Source organism: Nyctereutes procyonoides, unplaced genomic scaffold (genome assembly GCF_905146905.1).
Source record: "Nyctereutes procyonoides isolate TBG_1078 unplaced genomic scaffold, NYPRO_anot_genome, whole genome shotgun sequence".
NCBI classification, from domain to species: Eukaryota; Metazoa; Chordata; class Mammalia; order Carnivora; family Canidae; genus Nyctereutes; species Nyctereutes procyonoides.
In genome coordinates this window covers 204,697-226,442 of record NW_026575052.1, presented here as the reverse complement: position 1 = coordinate 226,442, position 21,746 = coordinate 204,697, and the positions used below count along the sequence as shown (strand labels likewise).

The 21,746-nt window shown below is 62.5% G+C and overlaps 2 protein-coding genes across 2 annotated transcripts in view; one reads left to right on the top strand and one right to left on the bottom strand.

Annotated features, from left to right (window-relative positions):
- The window catches only part of CASZ1 (castor zinc finger 1), a 51,672-nt gene extending 48,389 nt beyond the window's left edge, over nucleotides 1-3,283 (top strand). Inside the window, 3 exon segments of the mRNA XM_055332818.1 lie at nucleotides 34-920; nucleotides 923-1,153; nucleotides 1,156-3,283. Coding sequence (XP_055188793.1) covers nucleotides 34-920; nucleotides 923-1,153; nucleotides 1,156-1,224 — 1,187 coding nt within the window. The 3' untranslated portion in view covers nucleotides 1,225-3,283.
- A 4,141-nt stretch (nucleotides 3,284-7,424) lies between these two features.
- The window catches only part of PEX14 (peroxisomal biogenesis factor 14), a 139,071-nt gene continuing 124,749 nt past the window's right edge, over nucleotides 7,425-21,746 (bottom strand). Inside the window, exons 5-9 of the mRNA XM_055331209.1 lie at nucleotides 16,701-16,786; nucleotides 13,591-13,693; nucleotides 12,329-12,426; nucleotides 8,890-8,981; nucleotides 7,425-8,277 (exon numbers count right to left, since the gene is read on the bottom strand). Of these exons, the coding sequence (XP_055187184.1) occupies nucleotides 7,830-8,277; nucleotides 8,890-8,981; nucleotides 12,329-12,426; nucleotides 13,591-13,693; nucleotides 16,701-16,786 (827 nt within the window). The 3' untranslated portion in view covers nucleotides 7,425-7,829. The remainder of the gene's footprint in view (nucleotides 8,278-8,889; nucleotides 8,982-12,328; nucleotides 12,427-13,590; nucleotides 13,694-16,700; nucleotides 16,787-21,746) is intronic.

Here is a 21,746-nt window from a genome sequence, read left to right as displayed (position 1 = left end):
CCGCGCCCCGCCCCGCCCCGCCCCGCCCCGCAGGGAACACCATCTCCATGCCCGCGGCGTCCGGGGCCAAGAAGCGCTTCTGGATCATCGAGGACATGTCGCCCTTCGGCAAGCGGCGCAAGACGGCGGCGTCGCGCAAGATGCTGGACGAGGGCATGATGCTCGAGGGCTTCCGGCGCTTCGACCTGTACGAGGACTGCAAGGACGCCGCGTGCCAGTTCTCGCTCAAGGTCACGCACTACCACTGCACGCGCGAGAACTGCGGCTACAAGTTCTGCGGCCGCACGCACATGTACAAGCACGCGCAGCACCACGACCGCGTGGACAACCTGGTGCTGGACGACTTCAAGCGCTTCAAGGCGTCGCTGCGCTGCCACTTCGCCGACTGCCCGTTCTCGGGCGCGAGCACGCACTTCCACTGCCTGCGCTGCCGCTTCCGCTGCACGGACAGCACCAAGGTCACGGCGCACCGCAAGCACCACGGCAAGCAGGACGTGATCAGCGCGGCGGGCTTCCGCCAGTTCAGCTCGAGCGCCGACTGCGCCGTGGCCGACTGCAAGTACAAGCTCCGCTGCTCGCACTTCCACTGCACCTACCCCGGCTGCCGCCACACGGTGGTCGGGATGTCGCAGATGGACTCGCACAAGCGCAAGCACGACAAGCAGGAGCGCGGGGAGCCGCCCGCCGCCTCGCCCGGCCCCGCCGGCGCCCCGGACGCCGCCCCGCCGCTGGGCCCCGAGCCCGCGCTGCTCTTCCTGCCGCCCGCCGCCGCCGCCGCCGCCGCCGCCGCCGCCGCCGCCGCCGCCCCCGCGCCCGCCGGCCCGGGGCTGGGGCTGGGGCTGGGGCCGGGGCCGGGGCCGGGGCCGGGGCTGGGCGACCCCGGCGACCCCGGCCCGCCGACGGCCCCCGCGACGGCCCCCGCGACGGCCCCCGCGACGGCCCCGCCGCGCCCGCGCCCGGCCCCGCGGCCGGGGAGTCCTCGCAGGAGGACGACGAGGAGGAGCTGGAGCTGCCCGAGGAGGACGCGGACGACGACGAGGACGACGACGACGACGAGGACGACGACGAAGACGACGACGACGAAGACGACGACGACGACGAGGACCTGCGCACCGACTCGGAGGAGTCGCTGCCCGAGGCGGCGGGGCGGCGGGGGCGGCGGGGGCGGCGGGGCCGGGGGCGCGGAGCCCGGAGCTGGCGGCGCCCGCCGCGGCCTCGCCCTAGCCCTAGCCGGCGTCGGGGCGGGGGGCGCGGGGACCGGCGGGGACGGGCGGGGGCGCCCGGGGCCGCCGCGACTCCCGCTGTACGAGATGCGATTTGTGCGTCGGGCCAAGCCGGGCGCGCCCCCGCGGCCCCCGCCCCGCCGCCCCGCAGGTGCTTCCGGACCCCGAGTCCGTCTCAGGACAGAGGCGGGGCCCCCCCCTGGTGCTCCGGGCCCCCCGCCCCCCCCCCCCCCGCCCGCGAGGACCGGCTGCGAGCGCCCCTCCCCTCGGCTGCAGGCGGGGGTCTTCTTCTTCAGGGAAACAGAAGGTGCTCTTGTCGGGGTGTCCTCCCCCGGGGCGCGGGCCCCGGGCCCCACGACCGCGCCGGCGGGACTCATGCTCAGGACTGGGGGCCGCGGCCCCTGCGGCGGAGGGAGCCCAGCCAGCCCCCGGGGGTGGGCGTGGGGGTGGGGGTGGGGCGGGGCGCCGCGCGGGGACCCCCGGGCGCGGCCTCTGCGGCGGGGGCCTCGGGGCGAGGGCGCAGGGCCCGGCGGGGCCTCGGCCACCCACGCCGTGGAGCGGAAGGATACCACTCTTCGGGGCTTTAATATTCAAAATGGGGAAAAACGCGAGAAAGCTGTACAGTATTTTTCCTGTAAAGGTTATTATTCTACATAGAACAAAAAAAAAAAAAAAACACAAAAAAAGGCAGGCGGGCCCGGGAGCACAGGCCGCCGCGGCCCCGCCCCGGGTGGACGCCGAGTGCAATCGCTCACGTGGGATTTCGTTCCATTCGTTTTCGGGGCCTTACCCGAGTGACGCTGTCTCGACAGTAGCACTGACGGGAGCTGCGCGATTCCAACTTTTAACTTGAATTTTGTAGAAACAAGGAAAAAAGGACTATTGCTGTTGATACAAGTTTGTAGTTAATTTTGAGTTTTTCTCTATTGGTTATGCGTGTGGCTTTATAGGGCTTTTTTTTTTTTTCCAGTTTGTTATTTTAAATTACTTTTGTTTGGGATGCTTCTTTGCTGGTGCAACCCACCCAGACCAGGTCCCCGCGCCCCGCGCCCACAGGTCCGAGCGGGCTTGGGGAGGAAGGCCCACGCGGCAGGGGCGCCCGGGGCGGCTCGGGTCCTGGCCACCAGCCTGGCTCGGGGGACCCTGCAACTCGGCCTGTCACCCCGATCGCCGAGGGGGCCGAGGGGGCCTCACGTGACGGCAGGGGGCACTGGGTTTTTTTTTTCTTTTTTGTCCGTGTGTGTGCGTGTGCGCGCGTGTCCTCTTGGCCGCCCACAGCCCGGGAGCCAGGACCACCTGCGCTTGGAGGGGGTTGGGGGTCCCACTGAGCGCACCTGATGCAACAGGAGCAAATCCTTGTCCGAAACAGCCCCGCGCAGAGCCTCCCGAACTCTGTGGGCGCCGCGCTGCTGCTGAGCGCTCGCCCAGACTCTGCCCTCCACCGCCCCTGGGTGCGTGGAGGGAGTTTTGTAAAGGAAAAAAAAAAAAAAGAAAAAAACAAAACACAAAAACATTTTTCAATGTAGCAGACTTTAAAAAAAAAATTAAAAAAAAAAGAAAATCGAAGATGCCGACAGTGCGAAGTCTAGCCTTTTGTAACCTTCATATTGCACACTAGGACTATAAGCCATTGCTAGCTCATTTTGAATTTTAATGTGTAATTTTTGTTTTATTTTCTTTCTGTGGGGAAAATAATGCTTGATCCACCAATGCTCTTTTTAATGTTTTATAACTATGTATGTGTATATATATAAATATAAAATAATATGTATGCACATATGTGTGTGTATATATCTATATGTATATACATATATAGATATATAGAGATATATAGAGAGGTTCTGAGACGAAAACTGCAGAACGTGAAAACCGAACTGAACAGCGTGTGCTCTGATTACTTGAATCTGGTCTCCTCGGCACCTGGTTAACTGAATATTTTTCCACTTGAATTTAGCGCTATTAGAAATTTAATATATGTGTTTTATTTATTTGATTTTTTTTTTTGCATGACTGATGCAAGGTTTGACATTTTCACTCAATAAAAACTGGAAAAAAACCTATCAAGTTTTTTATTTTTAAAACGAGCCCCAGGTGGGCTGGCGGGGAGCCGGCGGTGTGGACGGCGCGTGTGCCAGGGCGGCACCGGGAGGGCCCGGCGGGCCGGTCTCGCCTGGGCTGGGGCCCGTCGGGGGGCGCAGGCCCTGCCCACCCGGGGGCGGCCGGAGGGCACCGCGCCTGGCGAGGCCGCTGGGCAGGCGCTGGGCAGGGTCCTTCCTCCTTCCTGCAGGGACCTGCCCGGGCGGGACGGCGCGACCCGGATCCCATCCGGATGCTGGCCCGGCTCCTGCCTGGAGCTCCCAGCGGCATCGCTGGGCCTCGGAGGGAGCGGAGGCGCGGGGTCCACCTTGAGGAAGTCGGGGTGCCGCACCCCGCAGCACGTTTCCAGCGCGGCCCCAGCACAGGAGGCCCTTCCTTTCCTTCCTTCTTCCTGGAACGCAGCCCACGGGCTATTTACATAAATATGTTAGTAACAGACGCGAAAATATATACTTTTTTCTGTCTTATTAAAATGTTCAAGTTGGAACTCGCCTATTGTTTGTGGATATCTCGATTCTGTTAAATAAAACAGTGACTAATTTATGGGATAAAACGCAAGTTCAACAAATTAAAACCATTATTGGAGCTTCGCAGGCCCTGGTGGGCCGAGCAGCCCTCCCAAGGGGCCTGAGGGGCGGCCCAGAGCCAAGCCTGGACCTGGCGGCGAGGGGGTGCTGAGCGCCCGGCTGCCTGCGGCTGCGGGGGGCCCCCCGGAGGCTGGGGCGGGCAGCGGCCCCTCAAGGGCTCCTGGGCCCCCCGGGTCTCCCCGGCCCAGAGGGCCCTCAGGGTCCGCCCGCGGGGGCGGGAGGGAGGCCCAGCCTAGCTGCGGGCAGGCAGGAGGCACCAGGGCCGGGGCGGGGGTCACTGGCTCTCGGGGTGACCCTCCCCACAGCCTGAGGGCGACCAGGCCCGTGACCGTCAGGATGCCTGTCAGATGCCGCAGCAGCTCACGGCCGGGGCCAGGCCCTGCCCGGGATGAGGACAGAGCGGAGCGGCCACCCCACCCCACCCAGCGGGAGCCGCCCCACAGACCCTGTCCCCATGCCCACGACCGAGGGGCGCAAGGTGGGCCCGGGCGGCACAGCCCCGCCCCCGGCTTGTTGGGCTCGGCGGGAAATGCAGGGAAACACGTCTGCGTTCCTGGATGTAATTAGCTGCGGCGGTGTGATGCTCCCACACCAAACTGGGGCAAATTCAAGAGTTTTGTAACCTCTTGGAAAGAGCCAGAACCAGCTGCACAGGCTCACGCTGAGCTCAGCGGCCTGCCTACCTCCCACAGACCTGGCCCGGCCCGGGTGCTCCCGGCAGCTGCGTCACCCACGGGAGCTGGGCCCCGTCCCCACCTGGACCCACAGGGACAGCAGGGTCCCCTCCCCGGGGCCACAGCCCCACAGGCAAGACGTCTTGGCCAGGGACCAGGGCAGGACGCTGGCGGGCCAAGTGTGGCCGCCCTGGGGCCCCACTCAGGCCTCGGGGAAGCAGGGGGGACAGCAGGGCCCCTCCGACGGGCTGCAGCCCTGGGGGCCTGTGGGGCCGACTGGACAGCAAGGCTCCTGGGGGCCCTGGCACTGTGGGAGGCGGACGGGACCTGGGTGGCCTGCCCCTCCCCGCTGCCACTGTGAGCCCCACAACCCCTGCCCCTCGGGGGACACGCGTGGCCTGTGGAGTCCAAAGCTTGCTCCCGACCGCTGACACCCCTCGGCCGTGGCCAGAGCCCTCCCCCCCCAGGTCACCCCGTGTCCAGCAGGCACCCCGGGGACGCCAACGCCCGGACTCGAGGCCTGGGCACGGAGCGCGGGTACCTTTCACTACAAAGATCCTTCCGGGACTCGTCAGGGAGCAGGGAAAGGCTCCGGGCGTCCTCCTTGAGGAACAGTAAAACCTCATCTCCTTCCCTGGAAGAGCGTGACCTCCAGGGAGCCCCAGAACCACCGAAGTCTGTTGGGATTCGGGTGAAAGCCACCCCAGAATGCTGGGGCGCGGCGGGGGAGCTGGGCGCTGCAGAGAGCGTCCCCCCCTAGTGTGGGCCTCGCACGGATGCAGTGGGGGACCTCTGTGCGGGGCAGGCCTGACCCCAGGTGAGCACGACCCCGAGGCTGCAGCCACACCCGCCGCCCGACCAGCACCTTCGCCTCTGCTGCTGGAGCCCCGACCCTCCTCCGGGGCCTGGGCACGAAGGATTAAGTAAACTTCTGGGGATCAGGTTGTCTCCTGCCTGCCCTTCCTCCTCCGGGGGCTGGGGGGGGGAGGGGAGGGGGAGGTGGGGGCCCAGACCCAGGGACGCTCCTCAGCGCTCCCGGCAGAAGGCGAGGGTGGGAGGGGAGCCGGGGGAGGCCACACCACCCAGCCCACTGGGCGCGAGCCCCCCGAGCCCCCCGCAGACACGATTCACTTCCAGGGAGACAGCAGGCCGCAGGGTCAGGCGGTGGGGGGGGCTTCTCATCTTTATTAAAATAAGGGGGGACCCTTGGCCTGCGCTCCAGCCCCTGCTGTGTCCCCACCTCCGCAGCCCCCAACCTGTGCTTGCACGACAGCAGGTCGCAGGGGCAGGCCCACCGAGGGGCGTCGGGCTGCGGGTGAGCACAGGGCCAGGGGGGCAGTGAGGACCCTCGGCCGCGGGGCCGCCCGACCTCCCGGTGCTGGGGCCGCTTCTTTTCTAAAAGACACTTTACAAAACTACACTGTCACTGGGTCTAAGAACCTTCCTCCTTCCAGGAAGGCCTGCGGGCGCTGCCTGCCGCTCACTTCTGCCCCTTTCCAAATATTTTTACCTTATTTGGATGAAATGCATTATTTTTCTAATGAAAGGCTTTTTTTTCAAAGGGCTGTTTTCCCTCCGTCCAGCAGCTGCCTTTATTAGGCAGCGCTCACGCCGTTTTGGGGAGGGGTTTTTTCCTCCCTGAAACCTCGCCAGGCCGCTGTCCTCCAGCGTGGACACGGGAGCCCGGGACCCACAGGGCAAAGGCCTCCAGGTCCGTCCCCGTGTGTGCGCCGCGGGCCGGGGGGCGGCAAGGCCCCGGGAGCCCTGTCCAGGAGTCCCCCACCCCCCCCCGCCCCCCGCCGGGCTCCCTGCCCTCTGCTCTCCCCATCTGGTGCCCCCTCTGCAAAGCTCGAGACCCTGTCAGAGGCGACAAGTGGCCCCCAGCCTTAGAGCTGATGGGGAGACCCCTCGGCACCATGGGGACCAGGGGCTCCCGGGCACTGACGGGGTTGTGGCGGGCCAGCGTGGGGACCTGGCCTCCGGCCTCTGCTCACTGGTCTGGGGTCCGCCCGCCTGGCTCCCCGACCCTGGGAGCCCTCGGCCGGGACAGGACGGGACGGGCTGGTCGCCCCCGCAGGCTGAGCAGCCGGGCTCCTGGGGGGGCAGCAACAGGGCAGAGGGGACTCGTGATGTGGGGTACACTCAGTCCGGGTGAGCGTGTGCTGGGAAAAGGGACGGCAGGGATGTGACAGGAGGTGCGAGCCCCGGAGGGGACACCGGAGAGCCAGGGGCCGGACCCCGAGTCACCGTCACCCGCACAGGGCCCTGGGCCACGGGGCCAGCCAGGAGTCCGCAGCAGCAGGTGGGGGGCTCCGAACCCCCGGAAGGGCCCAGGGGGCAGGAAACGTCCTCAAGGCAAAGCAGCCGCAGTGCCGAGCGTCTGCCCCGGGGCTCCGGGCGGGCGGGCGGCGGGCACGGCATCCACGGCCACGCTCCCTGCACCTGGCGCCTGCCAGGCACCTGCACGCGGCCCTCCCCACGGGGCTGCAGCCCAGGCTGGGCGCAGGGGCTCCTGGGCGCAGGGGCTCCCGGGGGGAGGGTCGCGTGCGTTTTCTGGGCACAGCGGAGCCGCCGTGAAGGTTCCAGAGGCGGGGAGGGCGAGGAGCCGGGGAGGCAGACGAGCGGGACACACGCTCTCCCGGGAACACACGCGTCCATTTAAGGAAGGGGAGCTGGTCACGCTCACCCCAGGCCCAGATGCTGCGGCGAGGTCCCTTCCCCACCGGCACCAGGAGGTCGCCCCGCGGCACAGGCACCGGGAGCAGCTCAGGACCTCGGCCTGGGCAGGGCTCACCCCCTCCGGGCCCAGGGCGCCCGCGCACACACGGAGCGGAGGCAGCAGGTAAATAGTGACAACTCGTATTTATTACAATTATGTACAGCAGTAGCGTCTAGCGGGGCACGTTCCCGGGCGGGCAGGCGGGGAGGCCCGACGCCGGCTCGGGGAGGCGAGGACCAGTGTCGCCGCAGGGGCAGCGGAGTCGCGAGGCGGAAGCGAGGCCAGCAGACGGGCGGGGGCGGCCCGGCGGCAAGGGCACGGAGTGAGGCTTCTGGAAGCGCCGATCCCGGCCCCTGGGAGGTGGGCAGCAGGGGTGGCAGCAGCCCCCGAGGGTCAGGAGCCAGGTACTTAGACTACCTCTTGTCATGCAGGTGCGAGGTCGAGGTCGGCAGGTGCTCGGCGACCAGGCCCCCGCCCCGAGCCCCGCAGGCGAGGGGGCCGCCCAGGGCCCGCCGGGAGCCCCGGGTGCTCAGTCCCGCTCGTGCTCGTTGCTGGCGCCCTCGGGCCGGCGCAGCTTCTCCACCTGCTCGTTGATCTGCCCGTCCCCGCCCCGGCGGTCCTCCCGCTGCACCCCGAGGCAGTCCTCCTCGTCCACGTGGCTCACGTCCTCGTCCTCCTCGTCCTCCTCGTCCTCCCTCTTCTCCTCCTCGCCCTGCACTTCCATCCTCACCTGGCCCTTCACGTCCAGCACCCCCTGGCCCTCCTCCTGGGGGCCCAGCAGGTGGTAGGCGGCCGTGGAGCCCTCGGGGCTGTGGCCCTCCTTCACGGGCGAGGACGACGTGGACTCATTGCTGACGGGCGAGATGTCGCTGCTGCTGTGGTGGTTGGCGGCAGCGGGGCTGGAGGGTGACGGGGACTTGACGGGGATCTGCCAGGACGGGATCTTCGGGGCCGAGGGGGACGGTGGGAACTGCCTCCTGACACGGGGGGACAAGGAACAGGGTTGGCGGTGCCCAGACCTGGGTCCTCCCTTCCAGAGCCCCCCCACCCCGGGCTGCCACGCAGGGGACACGGTGACACCCAGGTCCCCCAGGCCCCTCCCTTCCCCTCCAGAGACCAGGCCCTGGGGCGGCTGCGCAGAGCCCCCCGCCCCCCGCAGGGCGCCTCCTCGGGGCCAGGCCTGCCTCCCCTGGGCCCCGGCCCGTGGGCAGCCCCCCCGGTCCCTCGCGCCTGGGAGCGGGGTTGGGGAGAGGGTGGGCGCCTGCAGGGAGCGGAGCCCGGGGCCCCATCTTCCTGGTCTGTGGCCTGGGTGGGCGCGGGAAGGCCTGGCCTCGGGCTGTGGGGTCAGTGGCCTCGTGACCAGCAGGGTGACAATGCCCCACTTAGCTAAAAACCTCCCCGTGCGACACTTGGCAGGGAGCTCGGGTCTCCGCTCCTGCTTCCTGCCCCAGGGTGGCCGGGACCGAAGCCGATTCCATGGGGACCAGGGGGTCAGGTCCGCTTGGCAGGGCTTGGGGGCGCGCGGCGAGCGGCCTGGGCCCAGCTCCCCGCTCCCTGGCTGCCCCCCGGCCCGCGCTGCCCCCTCCTACCGATTTAAGAGCAGCCCCTTCAAGGAGTTGATCTCTGACTTGAGCTCATTGATATTCTGCGACTCCAGGATCCAGTTGGTAGACGTCGTGGCCTGAGGTCGAAACACGGGAGACGAGGGTCAGAGCGGGGCCCCCTCCCGCCCCGTGCAGCGCTGGCCAGGGTGGCAGGAGGGGCCGCAGGCTCTGCGGGCTCAGGGCGTGAGTGCCCCACGCGGCAGCCTGGGGTCCCGGGGACGGCCCTGCCCCTGCCCCTCAGGAGCCCGCCCGCCAGGCACCCCAAACCAAGCGTGTCCACCTCTCCTCCCGGACGCCATCAAGCAGCCGAGACGTGTGCGGGGGAGTGAGGACGGTGCTCCGACCACACAAGGAACAGCGACGCCAGAGCCCGTGTCGTCCTCCAAGAGACGCGAGCCTTGTGTTTGCAGCAGGAGAGTGTGGGGCGCGGCCGTGGCGGGGACCATGCCCGGCACGGGGTTGCGGGAGCACAGCGTCCGCCCTGCGGCCCTCCGTCCCCACGCGTGTCGGAAATATCTCGTTTAAACTAATAAAGTAAGTGAATCCCACGTCTTCACCAACCGCTGCGCAGACGGCATCGGGCGGCGCCCACGGCCTCCGGGACCGCAAGCCCAGCCCGTCTCCCTGCGCTCACGCCCCGAGCAGGGCACCACGGGCGGTGCGTGGAAGCCTGGAGGGGCGAGCCCATCGCCACCATCTTCCCACCGCCACTCGCTTGGCTCTGTGTCCGGGCCACGTTCCGGCACTTGTTGCATTGCAGACTTCCATTGTCATCGTATTTGCTACAGCGACCGGCGATCAGCAACCAGGACTCGCTGGCAGCCCCGATGACGGCTAGCGTATTTTACTTCTGTTTTTGGCAATAAAGTACTTTCAAAGTCGGGCATGCACACTTTGGGGGCGTAACGCTCTAGCGTCCGCAGCGGAGTCTGGGACAGCACGAACGTGACGTCTACGTGCACTGGGAAACCAAAGAAGTCAAGCGCCTCGCTGGGCTGCGGCATCCGCTCGGCTGGGCCCGGGGGCACCTTCCCTCGCTGGCCGGCGGCCCGAGGCTCCCGCCGCATCCCGGGCTGCGCCCCGCGATCCGCAAAGCTGCGACAGCGTCTGCCCTGCCACCACCCACAGCCACTGCTGCGGGAGGCTCCGGAGGCTCCACAGAGAAGGAAGCTGCCCCAGGACCTAAGGCCAACGGCCTCCCCGAAGAGGACCTGCGGGGGAGCTGCCACAGCGCCCCGCCCGCACGGCCATCCCGCAGACCCTTCCCCTCTGCCCTGCACCGTTTTCCACACCTTTCTAGGGCAAACCTTGGTGGCACAGACAGAGGGGAGAATCCCAGCGGCGGTGCCCCGGACGCAGCTGCCGGCGGCCACGCGGCCTGTGAGGGTTTCTGGGCCAGTTCCAGGCACGAGGGGCCCAGGTGTGAGGCCCTGCACCCACCAGGCTGGAGGCCACCCCAGGAGGCTCCAAGGCACGGAGCTGTTGTGCGGGGCCCCGGCTTCCCTAACACCTCTGCCCCGGCCTGACCCAGAAAACCTGAACCGTGAGCTCAGGAGAAGACGGGGTGGCCCAGGCCGGCGGAGGGCAGGGGCCCTGGACGTCCCGGCCGCCCGTCGGGGCCAGTGGCTGGGGGGTCCTGGAGCGAGTGCACACGGCCCCTGCCCCCCGCAAACAGCAGTTGCCGTGCACACGTCCCCTCGGGGTCTCCCCTGCAGACCACAGACAGCGCAGATCCGGGAGCCACTGTTCTGGCTTCTCAGAGACCCCGAAAGCCACAGCAGCCCATTAACAAGGGAGCAGTTTCCACTCACCGGCCTACAAAGGACTCAAATTTCCAAACGCATATGGTGCCAGATGCCAGGATTTAGAAATAAAATCTGACATCTGGGGCTTTTTAGCCAGTCTCTTTAAAAAACAGTTGTAGAAAACTCCCAGCCTTCGGTTTTATGTAGGTTTTTTAATTACTTAACGCTCTTCTTTTTAATTTTTTACAGTGCTGCAGTAGGAGCTTGGAAGCCAGATATAAAAACTTACATTACAGCTGACAAAACACAGCTCTGAGTCTCTGGTTTATGGGGAAACCAAAGTCTTCACGCATGTGGGTTCAGACAGCACAGCAGTGAGCCCCGCTTCAGCGCGGGTGAGGCCCCGCGGGAGGGCCAGCACCCCTGCGCACGCAGGCGCCGCCCGGCACGATCTGGGGCCCCCTCCCTTCTTAAAATGCAACATGTGGTCTTAATCTTGATGCTTAAGGTCTGCAAACAGTTTTCCAATTTCCGGAATGGCTTCTGGCCATTGGCAGGCCACCACTCCCAAAGATAATAGGTCGGGGGGGGGGGGGGGTGTCCGTAACCAGGCCTTCCCCTTCCCGGCTGCTTTACGGGCCGCCCGCCCACGGGGAGCGCGCACAGTGGCTGGAGGTGGCCCCGGGCAACCGCAGCCAGCTGAGGAGGAACTGCAGGCAGCACCTCCGTGTGGGGGACCCAAGAGGCGATTCTTGGGGGCCCTCTTCACAGGAGCCACCCCAGATTCCTTAGGAAATGGAAAGATTCCTGTTTCCCTTGGTATTCTAAATGCCAAAGATTTGAGCTCGGGCTCCCATCTGGTTCTGTGCGGGGGTGGGGCTTCTCCCGGGAGAACTACTCAGAGGAGGTTCCTTATGGGGCTGCAGAAGCAACCAGAAAGCAGCGGGGGAAAGGGGATGGGGTGGGGAGCACTGCGGACGTCCTGCCTCGGAAGGACCCAGACTGCAGCCTGAGATCCCGGAGCTGGAGGAGCCACGCACCCCCCGCTCCCGGCGCTCCCGGCTCATGCGGCCGGTGGAGGAGGCGCCCCCACAGCTCCAGCTCCAGCTCCACCTCAGGGACGGAGGAGGAAACTAAGCCTCACCGAGGTTAAGGAACCTGCTGTGCTCACACAGCTCGCTCACCCGTGGCCCAGGAAGCCGGGTTCGAGGGTCTGTGCGGCATGGACCTGCCCGGGCAACCCCCGCTGGTGCTCCTGCAGGGAAGTCTGACTTGCTCAGGCCTGGCCTGGAGGACCCGCCCGCCGCAGCAGAGTTCACCCTGAGCCTGGGCACCGTCCCCCCACCTCCCTGTTGCCTGGACTTGCTCTTGGCGATGCCATGACCTGTGGCCTAACGTGCTCATGGAGACCACCCTGTGTCCACACCGACCACCTCCCGAGCTCGGGCGTGCGCTGCCACGGGAACGGGAGGCCCCCAGGCAGAGCTGCTTCTCCTCCCTCCTGCTAGGAGGGGACAGGGAGGCAGTGACCGCCTCTGTGGAGAGCGATGGTGGCCCCTGCTGTGTAACGGGCAGGACGCAGGGGAACCCCGCACAACACAGTAGCCTGGGCCCTGGGCCCCAGGCCCCACAGAGCCCAAGCTGCGGGCCCGGATCTGGAGAGGGTCAGGGAGAAGTACCTTGGCTGCAGCCAGTTCGTGCGCGAGCTCCTGGACTTTCTGCTGCTGCTGAATCAGCAGCTCCTGGACAGACGCTAAAGTCATCTGTAGCTGAGTCACTGGGAGGAGAAAGCAGTCGCATCTGTTAAACGACACACAGATTCCTCCCCTCCCAGTCCACACACCTAGAGCTGCCGCATCTAACTTATCTGCAGCCCCCCCCCCCCCCCCGCCCCGGCCGGGGCCACGCACGGCATCTCTGCGCTCCGGGCCAGGTACCTGCACCGAGTCTAACCTCTCGCATCCCTGCTCCATCTTTCCACTGGGCACATGTCCGTGGCCAACAGTGTACCCGTCCTGAACCTCTCCCCTCCGATGACACGTGCTTATGGCTTCAGTGCTGCCCGCACGTCAGCCCCTCACAGGGTCCCCGTGGAACGCTCGGGCTCCCCGAAGCCGGCAGGAACGCGCCTCAGGCCTGCGATCCTGAGGGCCTGGAGAGAGACTACAAATCCTGCTCTCCTGCTGCCAGCCCCTCGCTGCCCTCCGCACCTAACCCCGAGGCTGCCGGAGCGCCCCCGGGTCACGGGGTCACCGGACCGAGTCTCCTTGGGCCCCCGCATCAGCCTCCCCGGGGCGGACACATCCGAGTGTTTCCGGGGCCTCTGCAAACACACCCCAGGGGGACAGCCTCCCGCCTGGGACACAAGTTCTGGCACTTGCCTGAGTTTTTAGATTCAGAGCCTCCTTCTAGTAAACAAGTTTTTAAAGAGGAAAAGCCACCTCTAGTGCGACAGGTCCCAGCTAATCTGGGCCATCGCTGGGGCACTGGGTAATGAACGCCAGCCCCGTGGAGTCGATGACAGAGGAGGTGGCCGGGGTCCCCGGAGCCGCAGTAATTACAGCCTTTCTTGACCTTGCGTTGGATTCTTAGAGGGAAGGGGGAAAAATCACTGAAACCCCCCTGAAAACCTCACAGAAGCAGAAATTAAAAATGAACTTTACAGCCCTTAGAAAGGCTGTCATTTTATTCCCCTTATTAATATTCTGAGGTTGGGAGCCTTTCCGTAAAAACATAATTAATTGAGGCCGCGCCGACAGTAAACAAGCAATTTCAAATTAAACCGAAATGACGGCGGCTTCATTTGCAAATGTGAACAGATTCTCAGAGCAGATAAATGAAGTCACCACATAAAGTGGAGCGGGGGGGGGGGGGGGCAGGGCAGAGACGGGGCTGCTTACCAAGGCTCGGAGGGCGACTTGATGGAGTCATTAATCTTTACCTGTCTGTGCCACGCTGCCACTCAGCTCCGAGAGGCTCGCCTCCATCCTCTCCAGGTGCTTCCTGTCCTCTCGGCCGCCCGTGATGAGGGGGAGCAGGTATCTCTATGAGGAGCAGGCTGGGCGTGAGCCCCCAGGCGTGGGTGCTCGGGGTCTCCCCAGCAAGGTCTGGGATTCTGAGCACCCGGATCCCCCCGGCCCTCTGGGCTTGGGAACCCGACGCAGACACCGCGAACGCGGTACTCGAGTCACGAGGCTGATGAAGAAGCTTCATAAGGACGAGGACCAGGAAGTAGGGACAAGTTAAGGTCAAGTTGGTCTACTTTTGGTCCTTTTATTTAATTATCTCAATGATACTACATATATTTCTATAACAACAACAACAAATAAAAATTGAAGTTCTGCTTTAAAAGTTGTAAGGTGGAAGTGTAGACGGGGATACAAGACCCGAGCCACAGGTGGCCTCAGGGAGCGGCGGAAGGCACGTTCCCGCTGTATATTTCCCTGATCCTTTAGGCGTTCTGAGCCTCGCGAAATGAATTATCATTCAGAGACAAATGAGTAAAAGAAAATAAACAAAATTATTGGAGAAACTGTATGGAAATCCACAGCAGATTTCTGGGCCACTGGTCCTTTCACTAGGGAATAACGTAAGGTATTCCGAGGCCGTCGAAAGAGGGCACACCTCAGTTTTTTTCTAAACCGTGCCTTGAACCCTCAGAACCAGTGTCCTTCGGGTAAGAGCCAAATGCAGTCAAATGCCCCCGGACACAAGGGCAGAAGCTGAAGACACCGGCCCCGGGGAGAAGGAAGCGGACGCCACAGGGCAACCAACAAGGGGGCCCAGAATCCGGGAGCCCAGGGCAGGGTGAGGGTCCTAGGACATTCAGAAAGAAGGCAAGGGGGACGTGGCCGGTAACCGGCTGCCTACTTTGAGGTGGGAAGGGGCAGGCGGCGGGCAGCAGGGTGACGCTGGAGGCCCGCGTGACGCTACTCGCGCTTCCCCTCTGAAAGCTCAGGACTTGGCGCCTCTCGTTTCAGAAGCGTGAGCCCAGTCCCAGCTTTCTCGGGGTGCGCTGGAGGCAGCACAGCCCGGCTGGCAGGCGTGGTGACCGGCAGGCGGGACCCAAGCCCTTGGCTTTCCTAATCCGTTTGGGGCCCACATGGGGAAAAGAAAGACGGCAACTTGTCCATCAGGGTTTCTGTCCTGGGGAAGGAGAAGGAGGGCTCTCACGAGGGGTTTGCGGAGAACTCACTTCAAGAGCGACTCCTGAGTGGAGATCGTTATTCAGCAGACACAGAGAAGCATCTTCTATTTTGCAAAGTGCTTTTCAAGCACCGTGTGAGTTATTACCCACAACTGAGCCGAAACTCATCCAATGTGCAGCCTTACACTCCAGGTTCAAAGGTTCCTGAGATTCTTAGGTGTAACAAACTACAAATTCTAACTCTGAGACCAAAAAAGCCGAAGGAAGGAGCACACACGCTAGCTGCCCCAGCCTGGATCATTACGTATCCCTAAGATAGTAAGGTGGTGGCTCTTACTGCTTCTTTAGTTTAAAGAAACTAAAGAAATTCTCGTCAGCATTGCAACCGATCTTTCAATGTCTCTTTTATTTTTAAGGCCAAGAATAAAGATCAGAGCTTCGTGGCAAGAACCGAAGACACCTCTGCTTTGCTCTGACGGGAGCTGCGCTCCACTTGCGCTGGACCCCGGCCGTCCGAGGGGGCCACGTGATGACTGGGCCCCACTTAGTAGAACTGGGACGTTATTTTGAGGATTCTATCTTAGCATTTTATTCTTCTCGGTGACTGTACGCAGTTAGCTACTTGGAAACAGGCTCTTCGTACACAGGGTAAGGAGGGGCGTGCATCGGGTCGTGGGAGAAGCCCCAGGACCTAGGACATTTTGCTTCGGGATTCCTGACATGGAAATTTCCAATTCCAAGAAGAGACGTTGCTCTGAAAAAACCATACTCTCCTACACCGCTGTCACTAGCGTTTGCACGAAGTCAAAAATTAAGAATCCCAGAGCACAGTGTTCAAACACGTTTCACGTACTAAAAGTTACAATGGTGACTGAATCTGGGTGTTCATTCGGATTCTTTTTTTTTTTTTTTTATCACCAAATAAGGGGTGGAGTTGCAGGTGGCCTCAGGGGGAAAGAGGCCTTCTCTCTGGGACCAGCAGACGGCAAGTCCTCCCGTCCCTATTTTACCTTTTGTCTCCGGGACCTAACCCCGCTCTGCATCTTCCAGAAAAGACTCACTTGCTTCAAATCAAAGTGAGGATCTGGTAGTTCGCATCTGGCCAGTATTTGGTACCAAGGGAGTACACGCTCCCGTCATGCCTGCAGCTCTGCTGTAAGCAGTGACGTCTGGGATCCTGAGGGCTGACTATGAAGTTTGGGAAAAAATAAACCTAGGGATTTACACAGACGCCAACAAAATATATAGGAAACAAAAACAGAGCCCATAAATATGATACTGAGATTCCAAAGCCAGTTCCAAATACTCGAGTAGAATAATGGCACATAGAGCTCTTCCTGTGCGCCGGCACATGGCGCTTTCTGAGGGTGCGCTGACCCTTGGAGCCTCACAGCGGCCTCGTGAGACCGGTACCGTTGTCCCCACTTTACAGATGGGACCACCGAGCTCCTACTAAGTGGCCGAGTCGGGATGTAATGCGGCAGCTGGGCTCAGTGTTCCTGCTCTCAACTACCTTGTCATTCTGTCTCTTAAAAACGTCCTGACTACTCAGCACGTGCGGGCACTGTTCTAAGTCCTCGACGTGGCCTGCTGACCGACGGGCCCCAGAGTCACTGCAGTGGGGGCTCTGAGGTGCGACACCCAGGGCAGCAGGTGCGCAGGGTCTGAGGTCGCCAAGGGCACCCATCCAAGCGGGGGGCAGGTGGAGAGTGAACCGGTGAATCGGGCGGGCGGGCGCCCCCCCCGCCCTCCCCTCCCCACGCAGAAACCGTGCTCACTCGTGCACTCTGCCTCCACACGGCCCCTCTCCTGCCATCGTGCCCCAGGGCTGAGCGTCTCGACACAGGTGAACCTTGGGACTGGGGAGAAGGGGGTCGGGGGACACAGAGCGGGGGCGGACATACCTTGTAGAGCTGGTGAAAGCCGAACACAATGCCTGTCGTGATGACGGCCAAGGCCCCGTAGTCTCTCCATCGGGACCCCACAGGGCCTGAGGGTGGGAGCAGAGGCGGGTCAGGAGGAGCACACACATCTCTCCCGGGCAGGGGAGAGCACAGGTACCGCCTCCTCCTCTCGAAGGATCGTCAACTGTGATGCGGCTGCACAGGACAGCAGGACAAGCGGGAACAGCGCTCCAGGGACACCCCGCCTCAGCCGCACCCCTGCCGCGGGGCAGTCGGGTGGCAGAGGCGTCCACACTTGGGACAGAGGGTGCAGTGAGGCTGACGCAGACACAGGTCCCCAGGCCCTCCCTCGGACAGGGAGGAGCAAAGAGCCACCTCAGAGCCGGGGGAGGGACAGGAGGAGGCTGCATGCTGTTTGTAGGACCGCATGAGGCGTCAGCTGTGCGCCCAACAGGGTCAGGGGCCCCGGAGCGTGTGGCAGTGAGGCCCCGTGCCCGTCTGCTCTGCCCTGGAACCGCTGCAGGACGCAGCTTACAAGTGACCAAACAAGGTCAGTGCAGAGACTGCTCGAGGAGGCCCAACGGTTGGGGTGCCTGGCGGGCTCAGCTATACGACTGCAATGTACGACCCTTGACCTCGGGGTCCCGACTCGAGCCCCACGTCGGGTGGAGAGAGGACTTCAATAAATAAGATCTTCAAGCAACAAGAAGGCCCAACGAGGCGATGAGAGTGGGGGAGGGCCGGGGAGGGGAGCCAGGGGCCGCAGAGCCTTGGAGGAGGCAGATGCTGAAGCATGTGGGGTCCCTGGGCCAGAGATCCAGGCAGGGGACAGCAACGTGGCGGCGCAGGCTGACCTGCGCTCAAAGGACAGAAGGCGGCCAGTGTGGCCCGAGTGAGCCCCTGGGCCTACCCAAGAGGAGAGGCCAGCAAGAACAGGGAGGGTCAGCCAGGCGGGAGCGGTGGAGGGTGGAGGGGGGGGGGGGAGGTGGGACACGCCGTGGCTGGGTGTGGAGCGTGGCCAAGGAACCAGATCGTGTCACAAGCGGTAGGGTCACGAACCAGATCGTCACTAGCAGTAGGGTCACGGGAGGCTCTGAGTCCACGAGTGACCCAGTCAGCTCTATGCTCAGGGAGAACAGCGTTGGGGACCCTCGATGGCAGAGGGGGGCAGAGGTGGGGAGGCGGCTGCTGCCCGGGACCATGGAAAGTAAGACAGACAGGACAGGATGAGAGGCTGGGGAGAATGCATGCTGCTGCCGTGGGGGACCCGGAGTCACACAGGAGCAGGCCCCCGGCCCGGGGCTCCAGAACGCCACTTAGGAGATGCCCCCACTGCCGAGCGGAGTTCCGACCCCACAGGAGCACAGCGGGGTTTGCTACCTCGTAATCTTTCCCACGGACTGTTTACAAGGTGCCTGTGTGTCCATAATCTTCTCTGATGCTCTGCCTCCGCTCAAGGGATCGGCCGTGGAAGGCACTGCCCACCGTCTCCACAATGACCGACACTGCAGGACACTGGTCAGTCTGCAGAATCAGACCACGGTGCCCGTGCCAAGTCATCCAGGAGGCACCCTTTCTGCTACGACAAGGGAGCTGGGCTCCGGATGCGCATTTGGGAGAGAAAAGGTGAAGCAGAAGAGCAACCCAAACTTCTTGAGAAGAGCGCCACTGCTCTCAGGGCAAAGCCCACGGGACACCGTGTGTCCCAGCCTCCTCCTCCCCCCTCCGGTGCCTGCAAGCCCCCCAGGAGCCCCCCGCGTCTCCTGACCAAAGGGGAGGAGAGCGACCTCCTCCAGGCTCAGGAGCAGGACGCAGGTCACCGGGGGATCCAAGGGGCCAAGACCTCCCAGGGGACGGGGTGGATGCTCCCTCCCCCCTGAGCTGCTGAATCGGGTCTTAGGAGGCAGATGTGACAGTGATGCAGGGGCCTGGAAGGGTCTCGGGTTGGCCACCTGCCCCCACTGCTGGCACAGCCTGTGGATCCCAAACCAGCCTCCCGAAGTGGCCCAGGCCTGGACTCTCCTGCACAAACTGTGATCAACAGGTGGTCTCTCCCTCAGCCCTCAACTCCCCTTCTGTTTTACAGCTTTTGAATCAGCCGATAGAGGCATGTGGTCCAAACAGCACGTGGCTCCGTCAGTCTACTGCCAACAGGCTCCTCCACCACAAGAGCCACTGGAACAGCCTCCCGTCCGTCCCGCCGGAGGCTCTGAATGCACGTGTGAGGCAACCCCGACACGCACCGTGTTCCTTCTGCTTCCCTACTTCGCATCCTGCTTTCCTCATAGCCGTGTGGCATTCCACTCAAGCTATCCCCCCACTGATTTCCGGCCTCTTACTATTCCCCAAGGGCCGTGTACATACGTCACCTCACGTAAGTGTTCGAGCACACCTGTACACGTGAACTCGTAGGAGCCTGGATCAGAGGAACGTGCAATCTGTAGTTTTGAGAGATCCTGTCAGGTGGTCCTCCGGGGAGCTGAGCCAGGCCGCCCCCACCAGCCACGTCCGAGAGTGCCCATCCCCTTGTGGCCACTCTAGCACCACGGGCTCAGCCACTCGGACTCCGCCCACACCAGGTGGAAAGGAGTACTTCACGCCCATTGTCATTTGCATCCACCTCACTGAGCACCTGCACTGCCGCGGCCCTTTCGGCACATTGTATGTGATCCCTACTCTTCTCAGTTTCTTTATCAATTTCATCAACTTGTAGAAAGTTCTTATATAGCTGAATGGAGTTTCAGGAGGCAGAGGCGACAGTGATGGAGGAGCCTGGACAGTCTGTGACAAAAATCCCTCCCCGTATATTTTTCTTTTGACTCTGCCTATGGTGTCTCCTGGTGTGTAGCTTTTCCACGTTGTGTATAAATGTGTCCATCTACTCTCCCACGGGCTCTGGGAAGTGGGTTATGGCAAGCCCGGACCTCCTCATTCCCTTCCAGGGTTGTGCAGGGACACTCAGGGTCCCAGGAACTGCCTCCAGAACACAGCTCCACTGGGGCGCCTGCGTGGCTCAGTCAGTTAAGTGTCTAACTCTTGATTTTGGCTCAGGTCATGATCTCAGGGTCCTGGGATGGATGGAGCCCGCTTGAGAGTCTCTCTCCCTCTCCCTCTGCCCCTCCCCCATCTCCAAAAAGAGAAAGAGCTCCTTTCTGCTGCTCTGCTGTAGTGAACATCCCATCCCCATCCTACAAGCGTCTACGTGGTGTTATGTGAGCACCGCGGCTCACAGAACCCAAAGCTCTGAGACCCGTGACACAGATGGACCTCTCACCCTGACCCAGCGGAGCCAGGAGGCTCTGAGTCCTTGGCAACCTTCTCATTGGTCTCGCTCTGAGCCCACGCTGCTCCGAGTGCTCTGACGCAACAACCAAGATCCAGTACAAGCTCATTTTTAAGAGGAAAAGGTGGAGATAGAGTAACCCCGTCACTCTTCAAGAGACTCACTGGTCAGAAGAGCTTCCGTCCACACCCAGCACACCCGTCTGTGCTGTCAGAGTCCCCAGAGACAACACCTTCAAGATGGGCATGCGTCCAGTATATCGTGTTCACCACTGACTTCTCAAATCCCCACTCAATACCCTGCAAGGAAACAGCTGCAACAGGGCAAGAAACTGGACCAGAACCCAAAGTGTTCCTGGGTCCTTCTTTCCCGCAGTGTATGGCGTCTTGGGAAGCACAGCCACTCACCGTGGGTACTGGAGCCGGGAGGCTGAGCAGGTGCTGGCAGTTCAGGGGTGCGCGAACCGGAACCCCCGCGGCAGCTGCTGCCACCTTCCCAGAACTCTGACCTCCTCAAGCACCAAGCAACACCTGTGGCTCCCTGCCGGGTGCACCCTTCGCCCCCCGCACTGTGGCTCGTCCCTGACATGCTCACGTTAAGAACATTTTATTGCCCCTTGGTTTTCATTATTAATGAAAAGGGACCAGAATGATCTTTCCTAAAGTTCAGAGAGTCTATAAAGACAAGAAGCTGAAATGCCATTTTACTCGTTTTGGAGATGTGTGATACAATTCTGTCTTGTGGCAAAATGAAAAAAAGAGAGAAACTAAGATAGAGGGAAACTGACCTGCTGCACGCCTTTCAAAGGGTAGCCGAGCAGAGCGACTGAGAAAGCACTCGGTGTGATCCCAAACTGGCTCAAAGCCCCAGCCCTGACCACCTGGAGTCCTCCCAGCTGCCCACCCTGGGGCCCATCTTTGCCAAGGCCAGTGCAGACCCACACAACGGAATGGAGAGCAGGGCACCGGGTGCCCAGGCTCCCCAAATGTCCAGAATTTTACAGTCAAGAACAGAGACCAGACCAATCACTTTTCTGCTCTTGCTTGGAAATAAAAGTAGTGCAACGAATGCGCTTTTTAGAAGCTTCAGAACCTCGTCTGGAAGCCTGTGTACAAAGAAGACAAGAAGCCTGAGATCAGAGATCCCATGGAGGTTGGAGCCACCAACCCGATGGCCCCCAAGGATGTTCTCTCCTTACCAAGCAGGCCACTTGACTGAGGACGGCAGAGCTTTGCTACGTTGGAAGAATGGAGGGACGGTGATGTACTTACTGTCGCTCAGACTCCAACTGCCCCAGCGCGTCCCCAGCAGGCACGACCAGCTAACGAGCTGCATGGCCTGACACTTTACCAAGACCGCATCGCTGGCATCCCGCAAAGAATGGAGAGACCGTCAGCCCCCCCCAACTCCCCCCCCACTCCCGGCCCCCAGGCACTGCCCCCTGCCTCAGGCTGTGGCAAGGTCAGAGGGCAAATCGCTGCAGGGAGAAGAGCACAGGGCTCTTGGAAACAAGGCCTCCTTGAACCTCCCAGGCACTCTGTCACTAGCTTGAGCTCAGATGGTCTCCATGGAGGTCTGTCGGCCCAAAGGGCCGGGGTTCAGGCGAATCCACGGCGGAAGGTGCCCTGTCAGAGGCTGGGAGACGCATCCCTGTGGCTCCTAAACCATCGGTGAACACAACTAAACCGACGTTACTCCATTCTTTTAGCCAAACCTCCACTGACCAAGAGAGCCTGAGCCAGCAGGCGGGAACAGACATCGGG